Here is a 12,774-nt window from a genome sequence, read left to right as displayed (position 1 = left end):
CCAGACCTAACTATAAACCTGAGCCAGTCCTAACTATAAACCTGAGCCAGTCCTAACTATAAACCTGAGCCAGTCCTAACTATAAACCTGAGCCAGTCCTAACTACAAACCTGAGCCAGACCTAACTATAAACCTGAGCCAGTCCTAACTATAAACCTGAGCCAGTCCTAACTACAAACCTGAGCCAGCCCTAACTATAAACCTGAGCCAGTCCTAACTACAAACCTGAGCCAGTCCTAACTACAAACCTGAGCCAGGCCTAACTATAAACCTGAGCCAGTCTTAACTATAAACCTGAGCCAGTCCTAACTATAAACCTGAGCCAGTCCTAACTACAAACCTGAGCCAGACCTAACTATAAACCTGAGCCAGTCCTAACTATAAGACTGAGCCAGTCCTAACTACAAACCTGAGCCAGCCCTAACTATAAACCTGAGCCAGTCCTAACTACAAACCTGAGCCAGGCCTAACTATAAACCTGAGCCAGTCTTAACTATAAACCTGAGCCAGACCTAACTATAAACCTGAGCCAGCCCTAACTATAAACCTGAGCCAGTCCTAACTACAAACCTGAGCCAGTCCTAACTATAAACCTGAGCCAGTCCTAACTACAAACCTGAGCCAGTCCTAACTATAAACCTGAGCCAGTCCTAACTACAAACCTGAGCCAGTCCTAACTATAAACCTGAGCCAGTCCTAACTACAAACCTGAGCCAGTCCTAACTATAAACCTGAGCCAGTCCTAACTACAAACCTGAGCCAGACCTAACTATAAACCTGAGCCAGTCCTAACTATAAACCTGAGCCAGTCCTAACTACAAACCTGAGCCAGACCTAACTATAAACCTGAGCCAGTCCTAACTATAAACCTGAGCCAGTCCTAACTACAATACTGAGCCAGCCCTAACTATAAACCTGAGCCAGTCCTAACTACAAACCTGAGCCAGGCCTAACTATAAACCTGAGCCAGTCTTAACTATAAACCTGAGCCAGACCTAACTATAAACCTGAGCCAGACCTAACTATAAACCTGAGCCAGTCCTAACTACAAACCTGAGCCAGTCCTAACTATAAACCTGAGCCAGTCCTAACTATAAACCTGAGCCAGGCCTAACTATAAACCTGAGCCAGCCCTAACTATAAGCCTGAGCCAGGCCAAACTATAAACCTGAGCCAGGCCTAACTATAAACCTGATCCAGCCCTAACTATAAACCTGAGCCAGGCCTAACTATAAACCTGAGCCAGTCCTAACTATAAACCTGAGCCAGGCCTAACTATAAACCTGAGCCAGGCCTAACTATAAACCTGAGCCAGGCCTAACTATAAACCTGAGCCAGCCCTAACTATAAACCTGAGCCAGCCCTAACTATAAACCTGAGCCAGCCCTAACTATAAGCATTATCAAAAAGGAAAGTCTTCAGCCTGCTCTTAAATGTGGTGAGTGTGTCTGACCCCCGGACTGAAGCTGGTTCCACAGAAGAGGAGCTTGATAGCTGAAGGATCTGGCTCCCATCCTACTTTTTAAGACTCTAGGAACCACAAGTAACCCTGAATTCAGGGAGCGCAGCTCTCTAGTAGGGTAGTATGGTAGGTTGCCAGGTTCCAACTAAGAAGAGACTAAAAATGACAAAAAATGTAAATAAAAGGACTACAAAGGGATTAAATCAGCTACAAGGAATTACAAAACAATTGCTAAGAGATACAAAGAGACTCGTGACTAAGAGGAAAAACATCCACAAAAAGACACAGATAAACTTCAAGGAGATTCTACATTCACCCATTCACACCCATCCATACACTGATGGCAGGGGCTAACATGCAAGGTACCACCTGCCCATCACGACTATCCAAGCATTCAAAGTCATTCATACACCGCAGGAACATTGCAGGATATTGGATCATTTTGGGGTCTTGGGCAAGGACATATCGACATGAACTAGAGGAGCCGAGGATTGAACTGCCGATCCTCTGATTGAAGAAACCTGCTCTTCTACTGAGCCACAGTCTCCCTACAGGATTTCAGCTCACCTCGGCTTGGGTCTTATTTTGATTCAGTGCAATGGTGACATACTATTACAAACTGAGGAGGCAGGTGTCAGCAAGATGTCCTCAAGTGTCTTCAAGGTCTTCAGCATCATCAGATTCTCTATATACCACAAAAACTGTATTAGTGTCAAAAAAAGGCTTCTGCCAGACCGCCGCTCCATCTCAAAGTCCCAGGCTGAATGTCAGTCCCAGTACGTCCTGCTGTGTACTTGCCTCGTGTTAAAGTCTGCCACTGGTGGTTTTTTTCTGTGAACCAGATTTCACCGGTGCTGACCGTTTTTGACCGTGAGGAGCACCAACTTGAGTGGGTGATGCGGTGTGCTTTTTTTTATGATCTCTCTTTGTCATCTCTCAGCTCTCTGAAAACTCCAACACCTTCCTGAACCGCATGCTCAATAGAGACACCATCACCAGAATCAACTACAAACGTAAGACACACAGTCTGTCTGTCTCTCTCTGTCTCTGTCTCTCTCTGTCTCTCTCTCTCTCTCTCTCTCTCTCTCTCTCTCTTTGTCTCTGTCACATAATTTTTATTTGTCGCAATTCACAGATATTCTTCTGAACATTACATGCAGGTTGCAGTTCACACTGAAATGTGTCAGAACTATACAACTTTAGCAAGTTGCCAATTCAAACCTGATTTCTTGAAGTTTAGAGGTTATAATTTAAATAAAAAAATGGTGGGACATACGCATTTTTTGTGTTGTTCATCGATCTCCATCAATTGACTAAAACATTTTTCATGTATGATATTACATATTTCCATATAGTCTAATAAAATGTGTGGTTTGATCATATATTTTCACAAACTTACATTATATTTTAATTGTCAGTCTCTCTTGGTGCTAAACCAATCAGATTGTAGTTTTTAACATCATTAATAATACCAAACATTCATACGGCTCAAATTGGACCCAAAATGTAAACATGCAGCGCAGGCCCGTCTATCATCAAAGCAGACTGTTTACTTAGTCTGACACGTAGGCATGTACTGTAACGGAGGCCTGTTCACTTTCATGTTGACTTCACGTTGTGCTATGGCATTTTGTGATTATTTTCCAATCAGCACTCACGTGGGTCACAAAGGAGACACCTGATGGGACCTGATCTGAACCAACTTGGTGCTTTGTTGTTGGACTTCTGGGCTGATAACAAAAGCAAAGGTTCATAAGTGTACTTTGTACCAGAACACAGTAGGCTTAAGATCAATGATGGCCTTTGTGGTCCTGCCATCAGATCTGTGCTTGAATATAGGCTACATTGAGCTGTCAAATGATTACCACCTTGTGGTGAGTCGGATCAGATGGTCAACCAAAACGTGCAGTGAGGGTGAACCGGGAACGTCTGGCTGAGGCCGGTGGGGACATTGAATCCCAGTGGGACATGTTTAAAGCCTCCATAGCTGAAGCACAGTGCCACCACTCGTCTTCACCTTTTTACACTAATTCATGGCTGTTTGATTTAAAGTTGAGCTATTGATAATAGTTACATATTTTATGATAATTTGTTTTTAATTAGTCAATATGCTACAAGCAATAACCCTGCACTGTAACCTAATATGACCCAGGGCTCTATATAAATTGTGCAAGGGCAATGCAAAGTGGTAGGACGCACGGACTCTGAGTCTGGCCTGTAACACCTCAAATCAGAGGCTGCAGAATGATCAACATGTGTGTCTTGCCTCCTCACACCTGTGCACCATGCACTGTGAGCTGGGCAGCACCACCAGGAAAAGAGTATTTCAAAGTTAGATCAAAGCACTGCTTGCTGGTCGTTCACCGCACCAACAGAGCCCTAAGTGTCTACAGCCATGCTAGCAGCTGTACTTGGGCACAGCAGTGCTTTGAGCTAAATGCTAATGTCAACATGTTAGAATGCTGGCACTTTTAGCGTCTTAGCATGCCAACATAATTTGTATGATTGGAATACCATTGGTTTTTGCAGGTATTAAGTCAAAATGGGATTGCAAAATTGATATAAACTCATCAGGAATGCCCAAACCAGATGTTGATGCAATCAAGCTGACAGTTGCGGAGATATACAAATGCTAACCTAATGGTGGTGCTACAGGAAAAGTCAGGGATCACTAAAGTCATTAGGGTTCATCATCGGGGGACTTTACAACTCCTGGCAATAAATCCATCATATTTGGTGAGATATTTCAGTAAGGGCCAAAGTGGTGGACCAACCAAATAAGTAATGTACATTGCCATCCCTAGAGGCATGCAGCCAGCATTGCAAAAAAAATGTTGAGGTCCAAAACTTAACACACCAATCTTTTATTTCTCAGTCATTCTCTGTGTTTCCCTTCAGCAAGAATACATTCTTATTTTCATACAATTTAGTGCTTCATTGCCAAAACCTCCCCATAATGTCCCCATAATGTGATCGTGTGAATAGATTTTTGTCCCTAATCAATACAACACACATTGCTCCAACGTACTTATTTGGAAACATTGGGAAAATATTACTTTTAATTGGTCCAAACATTATGGATCTATACACTGATCCAATGTTCTCCATAAACCACACACTCACAGTATGTCATCTCTTTTTCACTTTTGTGTCCACTGATGGGTGTGAACGTAACAGACATTCACACAACGCACTGCATCACCTTAACACTCTTCTCTCTCTCTCTCTTACCCTCTCTGTCTAGATGATGCGTTCTTATTAATGGGTCTGAACATAGCCGACCTTTACCCTGACACCACGCGTTACATCACCTACGAGGGCTCAATCACCATCCCTCCCTGCTATGAGACTTCCACGTGGATACTCATCAACAAGCCTGTCTATGTGACACAGATGCAGGTACATGAGTGTAGCATAAGTACATGTGACGGGCAACATGCATTCTGTTGATTCGATTTCTACTTTCCTTGCCAACACAGGGCACAAACAGCTCTGAATTGCAAATTACGACTTCATAACATGTAACTGAAAACATCTACTTTTTCCTAAGTGGTTTAGATAAAAGAGGCTGGTTGTAACAGTGATGTAATGAAATGCAGTGCATACAGTGCACACAAACATCTAAATATTAAATTGTACCTCTTTTGCCTCTGAGTAGTCTCTGAGGTCTAAAAACATCTGTATCTTTTGAAACAGTATGGATGGAATAGTTGGTGATGTAAACAATGCCATCATCTGCATGCAGTCGCAGTAACATCTGCACATCCTGTTGTTCCTCTGTTCTGACCAGAGAGCCTTTTATGTGACTGAAGAGCAGCTGGATAGATCAGATGCAAATCCCAGCTCTTCAAATCAGGAAGCTCACTGTCAAAGTGCAACACATTACAATCCAGCACAGCACTCACCTGCATACATCAATGAAATAAACTCCCACCCACCATCTGCAATTTACTCAAATTGTATTTACTCCTGCTCTCCCTCTCCCATCCTTTGATCTCAACGCTCTCTAATCTCTTTCTCTATTTTCTTCATTCCCTCTTTCTCTTTCACTTCTTTTACATTTCTATTACATCAGCCTTTTCTCCATTATATTTGCTCCACCCTCTAATTTTCTTGGGCTTCTATGCTTCCTCCTTTTATATCTCTTCATCCCCCTCTGTTCTCTCCTCTCTCATCCCTCCTTCTACACCAACTGTAGTGACATGTACAGGTTTTCATTTGGTAAAGGAGAACCACCGATTTTGCAGGTGCCTTTCAACAGCTGCCTTTTATTTCCTAACATGGATGTTGACTCATCCTTAAAACAGGATGATTCAAAGGCGTTCAAAGATGGCATCCCATTCAGTCCTTTGAAAGTTGCTCACTGGGTGCAAACAAAGACGTTCACAGGCTTCTTCTCGCTTCCTACAACTTCCTTAATTGTGACGTGTACTAGAGTCCTTCTTCAGTCAACCCGCTTGAGGGTATGCAAGACTTCCGCTGTCCCAGTCAACTGACTGAACTCGACTGACTTGAATAACATTATTCAATAATACAGTTCTTCAAGACTTTCCAACTGTTACTGGACCAAATAGATTAAAACAAAGTCATTTTGGTGTGTGGGGGGTTAAACAAACTCAGCTGAACCAAACTGTGTTTGTGAATTAAACTGCACAAGCTGAACTCAAACAAACTCAACCAATGTCACTGTCCACCCACAGATGCACTCCCTGCGCCTCCTTAGCCAGAACGAGCCCTACAAGATCTTCCTGAGTATGAGCGACAACACCCGGCCCACCCAGCCTCTGTTGCAGCGCTGCATCCGAACCAATATCAACTTCAATAAGCCAGGCCGAGACTGTCCCAACAACCGCGCCCTCCGCCCGCAGTACAGAGGTAATATGAAGGAGGAGAGGGGGAGGTTGTGGCGATGTTGTTTCGGCATTAAAAAATAAATAAATCAACAAATATTTTATTCTGTCAGAAATGAATACCAAGTATGTTTTTTACACTTTCCATCCCTTCTAAGCTGATTAGGGCAGTTTTTACATGCTCGTGACAAGACTGGAGATATTTTTCAGACAGTTTTGCCAAAATCTCTATAATTCATGAACCCCATTCACTCCTGTATAAACAACCAGGAAAACCTCCATATCATGATTTGCTCATTTAAAAAAAAGATACACTCAAGAACGCCATTGGACTAGAAATGGTATGTTACTGGGTCTTCATACATATTTAATTATTCAATGCAGTGTGTTTCCAGATGATGTTGCGTTGCCAGGTTCAATTCTTTTGCTTGATGTGTTTCTTTTGCTGGAGCCTCTGCATCTGGTCAGTTTATTCATGGGATAATGTGGTTCTTTGGATAAACATTTTTTACAAAGTGATATTGTCTGTCATAACACACCATGATTCTTCAATATGCAAATATTTAACAATATTTAATGTAATAACCAGGCCTGTGGCCAATATTTTGGAAATACTGAAGCCAAGAGTCCAAAGTCCCCCAGAAATATATGTCCTTTAATCATACTTCTGATTTTGAACTAAAACAGTTAAATTGAAGAATTATTTAATAACTTTAAATTGTAGTATAAATTGATTGAAATTGTATATCAACTTGGTTGTTAAAACCCATACATTTCCTAAAATACTGAAGACATGACCTTGCTATTATCTATGGTAGCTACAGTGCTTATGCATTTTTTAAAGATTCAACAGTTGCATCAGAAAGATAATCTTTGATTTAATGTTCAATAATAAAAGTACTGAATTAAATAATAGACCACTTTAAAAAATACCTTAATAACACCATCTGCAGAACTTTAAGCAATTTCACCTTAAAATACTGGTAAAATACTGGCAGCAGAGATGCCTTTAATTTACTGTTATTGTACGGTGCAGCTACTGTAATTTATTTTAACAGTATCTTATTGTATATTGGATTACAGGATGTGATAGTAAAATAACTGGGCTTTACAGTAATTTTACTTTATACCGTTAACATAACATGTTACCGTTTATTTACAAAGGGTAGTAAAATCTGCTACTTTTGCATTTAATTTCCCAAATAGTCGGTAGTCCTCATCCTGAGCACAGCCACGTGGAGTTCAACCAAGGGCCAAGGTAAAGGTACGCTTATCACTATTCGTAGTCTATGTGTGCTGTCCAAAGTCATGTTCAGGAACAGCCGATCACATCTTGTCACTCAACAATGATTTGTGGGCGATGAGCAGTTTGATTAAAATGTGCCATCATCATAGTAGAAACATAAGCTTACAATCAACAGTACGATGTTGATGGATAGTGACTCACTGAACTTAGAGAAGCGTATTCCACCACTTCACAGAAAATACTGCGTTATGCTGGTAAATTAAAGTTATTTGCCGCTGTGGTTAACCAACTGCATTAACTGTTAATTTACATGCAAAGAATGCATATTTAACTGTATGTTACAGTTATTGTGAAATACTGTAAGATACTGTACCGTTCCTTAAATTTACAGCAATTCATTACAGTGAGGAAATACAGCAAATAAGCAGAACTCTCAATCCTTCTGCTGTTAAACATGTCACTGCCATCAGAAGAAAGGAGGGCTAGCAGTTTGTAGTTTTTAAATCTACAGTTAACAGTACATGAGCTTAAAGCACACAGCAGTGCCTTCTATCTGTGTAAACAAGTGCATTTAGACCCCTATAGCAGCAGCAGTATGAGATATTAACATGTAATCCTTTAAGATCTGAATCTGCAGGTTTATGTTTAAGTATAGAGATACAGCTGGTATAATTAAGCGCACACACACACACACACACACACACACACACACAACAAATATGGAACTGTTACACAGAGAGAGTGGGAGTCCTCCCATCATCTCAGTGCCCCATGTTTTCTGAATATCTTTGGTATTGATCCGGTTGAGCCCAGCATGTTCTCCACAACATCAAATGGAATCCATGGCCTCTACTTTCCTTTGATGATTGCTTGTTACAGTACAGAGCAGGAACAGGAGCTTGTTTATTCACATTCAAAGAGCAGAGAGAACACACCGTCGGAGGGAAATCTCTCTGAGCCAAAGGTGTTAGACTATATCACAGGCTCTGGGTACAGCAACAAACCCATTCTAAAGCAAATAAGTAAAGTGAATTGTTAGCATTTCATGCTGTCTGAGCAGAAGCTTCAATGTGGTCTTAAATGCACATCTCTTTAATTTGTTGTCCCTCTTCTTCTCTCTGTCAATTCAGTTCAATGTAAGAAGCTTTATTAGCATGACATTTGGAATATAGAATAAAAGAGATAGTGAAATAGGAAATTGAAATACAATGATATAAATAATAATAATATATACAAGTAAATAAAAGTAAAGAAGATAGTGGAGGTAATCAGAAAATGTTAAAAGTAAATCTTATTTCTTCTGTTGTGGCAGAAAGTGACATATTTAAACACTGAACATTCTTTCTTTTCCCTCCAAATGAGCGGTGATTTCCCCCTTTTTGTCAGACTTAGAAATCACAGTAATTATTTTCAAATTTTGGGAAAAATTCCTCCCTATCGTTTCTGCATTTCCGACATTGCGTTCAAAATATTCTGTCTCAAAGCTTCCTCATCACAACGACAGTACAGCCTGTCCTCTCTTGAGTAGTCAGCCCTGTCTGTTACCAGGCTATGGTCCCTTTGTATGTACACTGTGGTTCTTATCAGTTACTGTGGTTAAGTAGTCTGCCACAGTATACTGTATGTTAAGGGCCAAATGCCTCTCTTGTTTGTGCTGGAAGTGTGTCATATCATTCCAACAAGTGGTGTCTTTTTTTTTAGTCATAAATTTGCTCAGGTCCAATCTTCTGCGTGGAAGTGTAACTGCTCTGAGGCTGGCTGGGGTTTGTGATATCAGAAAGTGAAAGGTCAGGCAGCCTCAGTGGATGAGGGGACTCATGTTTAAGTCTGAACTTTGAAAATTCCGAATTGGAATTTGGATTTGAACTGAAGGCTTGATGGAGTAGACAACCCAGTTTGATTTCTCTTTGAGTTCCTCCACAGCAGAGCTGAAGTTTCTTGTGAAACTTATTCGAGGTAAGTATAGATATTTTAATGTTCTATTTGGGTTCCACCTATTTTACATGTTGGGTTATTTCTCTTTAACCTTGAGTGTAAACATTTAACAGATATGTACAATATAAATATATATCCAAAAGTATATAAAGAACAACAATGACAATGGTTTTGAGATATTAGTGCAGAATGGTGGTAATAGTGCAAATGGAGGTAGTAGTGCAGTATGTCTGATTAATTGTTCATCAGTGACGGCCAGCAGAAAGAAGCTGGTCCTGGTTCTGGTGGTTTTGGCATACAGAGCTCTGTAGCGCCTACCAGAGGAGAGGAGATGAACAGCTTGTGTCCAGGGTGTGAAGGTCTGCAGTGATCTTTACAGCCCGTTTCCTGACTCTGGAGGTGTACAAGTCCAGGATGGAGGGCAGGCTGGAACCAATGATCCTCTCTGCAGACCTGACAGTCCGTTGTTGTCTGTTCCTGTCCTGTTTAGTAGCCGATCCAAACCACACAGTGATAGAGGAGCAGAGAACAGACTGGATGATGGTGGAGTAGAACAGGATCAGCAGTTCCTGAGGCAGGTTGAACTTCCTGAGCTGGCGCAGGAAGTACAACCTCTGTTGGGTCTTTTTCCTGATGGTGTCGATGTTGGAGGCCCACTTCAGGTCCTGGGAGTGTGGATCCCAGAAACCTGAAGGTTTCCCCAGCGGACACAGTGTTGTTGAGTGTGGTGAGGGGGGGCAGTGTTGGGGGGCTCCTCTTGAAGTCCACTGTCATCTCCACAGTTTTGAGCTTGTTCAGCTCCAGGTTGTTCTGACCACACCAGAGGACCAGCTGTTCAACCTCCCGTCTGTACGCAGACTCATCAACGTCCCCGATGAGGCCGATGACCGTTGTGTCGTCTGCGAACTTGAGGAGTTTAACAGTTGGGTCCTCTGAGGTGCAGTCGTTGGTGTAGAGGGAGAAGAGCAGTCTGTCCAGTATGTCCGGAGTCGAGGTGTTGCAGCATGTGGTGCAGTCCCATGTTGACTGCATCATCCACCGACCTGTTTACCCAGTAGTCAAACTACAGGGGGTCCAGTCTGCAGGTGGGTCAACACCAGTCTCTCAAAGGATTTCATGACCACAGATGTCAGGGCGACGGACCTGTAGTCATTTAATCCTGTGATGGAGGATTTCAACATATGGAGAGCATGTGTTACCTCCGTCTGCTCTGTTCAGATACAAAGTTATCTGAGAGTGATCTGATAGAGGTCTTTGTTCTTTCACCATTTAGGATCTCAAGGGTTTTTTAGTCTACTTCTGTTATTGCGTAATCAACAGATCTGCTGCCAATCTTCTCATAGAAATATGGAGATGTTATTGGTGAAATATAGATTGCAAATGTGATATTTCCTTGTTTCTCCATTATTCCTGTTGAGTCGGCTAGTTCTGACCTATACCATATCAACATCCCCATTTAGTTTCTACCCTGGGTGGCACATTTTGTTTTGTTGATGAGGACCATAGGGGGACAACAAGCGAGGGCATCTCCTTTGCATCAAGTCACCTGCAAGATCATAAGATCAACATCCTTAACCTTGTCTAACAAGTCGAGGTTTCTACTTTTTAAGCCAATTAAATAAGAATTTAAACCTTGACTAATTAACAGTTGCATTCATTGCAACTGTAACATATTGACATTTTAAAAAGAGAAGAACAAATACAATTTTTGAACATAAAACAAATTTACAATGTCATGATTATATGTTTTAAACTTTAGTTTGTGATCCTTTTTGGTTAAAGAACCACTACATGCTCATCACCACTAACCCTGACTGTGGCCTATAAGATGAGAGCAATGTACGCAGTATGTCCTATGCTTCACAGTTTACTGTGGGTGTGGCCTGCTTCTCCTCTGATCCCCTCAGAAAAGGATGGTGTGCCTGAGGTGGCGGTCCTGGGTCTGAGGTTGGTTTATGACTGGGTATATGACTAATTCTCTCCTGAGGTCTGTGCTGTGGTGGTGGTGGTGGTTGTAAGTGCTTGGGCCTGGGTTGTTATGTTCTCCTTAGCATGCTGTTGACAGGTCCTTTGAGGTACCTTTCTGCTGTAGGAAGGCTGTTGGTCCTTGTGTTGCTTCTTCTGTTGAGCGTGTCTTTCACTGTCTTAATGAACCATGGAAAAGCTTACTTGAAGACAGTGACGGGCCGCGTGTTTTATACAAAGAGTTTAATGACACGGTTGTGCAGAACATCGGTGCGGTTTAGTTCCAGTGAGAGGTTCTTCTCGATTCAGTGATGACAGTCGAGCCTCCCCAGTTGTACTTCTTTAATACGTTTTAATGTGTTTGAGGGCTGAAGATGTCCGCTCCACTGAAGCAGTGGATACTGGGATTGTCACCGCCCAACATGTCACACTAGCCCACTGACCAATCAAGCAGCACCTTAATGATGAGGTACTTGTAGGCCAGCTAGAAGCTCTGAAAGGTCAGAGAATACGCACAACATGTCAAACTAAAGATCTGATTGGTTGGAAACTATGACAATCAACACTATTGTCCCCATTTACTTAAACCGCAACATAGAGGTGAAATCTGATTGGATAAAAGCTCTACTTAAAGCAAGGTGCGCTGGAAGAATATATGTAGTGTATTTAGGAAAAATAATTAAATTATAAAATAGCTATAACTTTGTGATTCTGTCTAGGCCAGCAGGGATGGCTTTGCTGTCCCCCAGCCAGCCCGAAGGGCTGGTCCCTCAGCCAGCCGCAGGGCTGGGGACAATTGGGCTAATTTGTCAGTCCATACAAATGTAGGAGGAATGTCACTTTTTTGAGTTATAAGGATTAATCCTTGTAATTCCCAAAAACTGCCATTTCTCCTACATTTGAACAGGCCAAGATTTAGCCCAATTGTCCCAAACCAATTGTCCCTTATGTTCCCATTTTCCCCAACCAATATCTCCAGTTTGCTATGGAATAGGAGGCTGAAACTTGGGAAATTGCATACCTTGGAACAGCTCAACACGTGAGCAGAGTTTCAAGCAAATCGGACGACTTTGAATTTTCCATCAAACCAGGCAAATATATACAGGCTTTGGGCTTGATTGACGTGGGAACCAAAAAATGCACTTTGTCCAATCCTTTCAATTTTCATACCGTTGGATCCAGTCTGTGAGGAGATGGTACTGTCCAAATTTCATCTTCCCAGCCCTTTGGACTGCCCAGCCCAAAGTGCTGGCCAAATTTTTGCCTAATTGACGTGGGAATTGATTTGTAAGGACTAAGCCTTGTAACTTTAGCCT

The 12,774-nt window shown here is 41.9% G+C and overlaps 1 protein-coding gene across 2 annotated transcripts in view; it reads left to right on the top strand.

Moving 5' to 3' along the window:
- The window catches only part of LOC137882456 (carbonic anhydrase-related protein 10-like), a 111,007-nt gene that overhangs the window by 76,687 nt on the left and 21,546 nt on the right, over window positions 1-12,774 (top strand). For both annotated transcript variants that reach the window (XR_011103955.1, XM_068724764.1), the window contains exons 6-8: window positions 2,403-2,475; window positions 4,707-4,861; window positions 6,163-6,337. Coding sequence is in view for 1 of the 2 variants with exons in the window: in XM_068724764.1 (XP_068580865.1) it covers window positions 2,403-2,475; window positions 4,707-4,861; window positions 6,163-6,337 (403 nt within the window). In the remaining variant the exon portion in view is untranslated. The remainder of the gene's footprint in view (window positions 1-2,402; window positions 2,476-4,706; window positions 4,862-6,162; window positions 6,338-12,774) is intronic.

Source organism: Cebidichthys violaceus, unplaced genomic scaffold (genome assembly GCF_023349555.1).
Source record: "Cebidichthys violaceus isolate CVI_PGR_0920_01 unplaced genomic scaffold, fCebVio1.0.p SCAF_32, whole genome shotgun sequence".
In the NCBI taxonomy this organism is placed as follows: Eukaryota; Metazoa; Chordata; class Actinopteri; order Perciformes; family Stichaeidae; genus Cebidichthys; species Cebidichthys violaceus.
The sequence above is the reverse complement of the archived record's forward strand: the minus strand, read 5'-3'. Positions and strand labels throughout refer to the sequence as shown.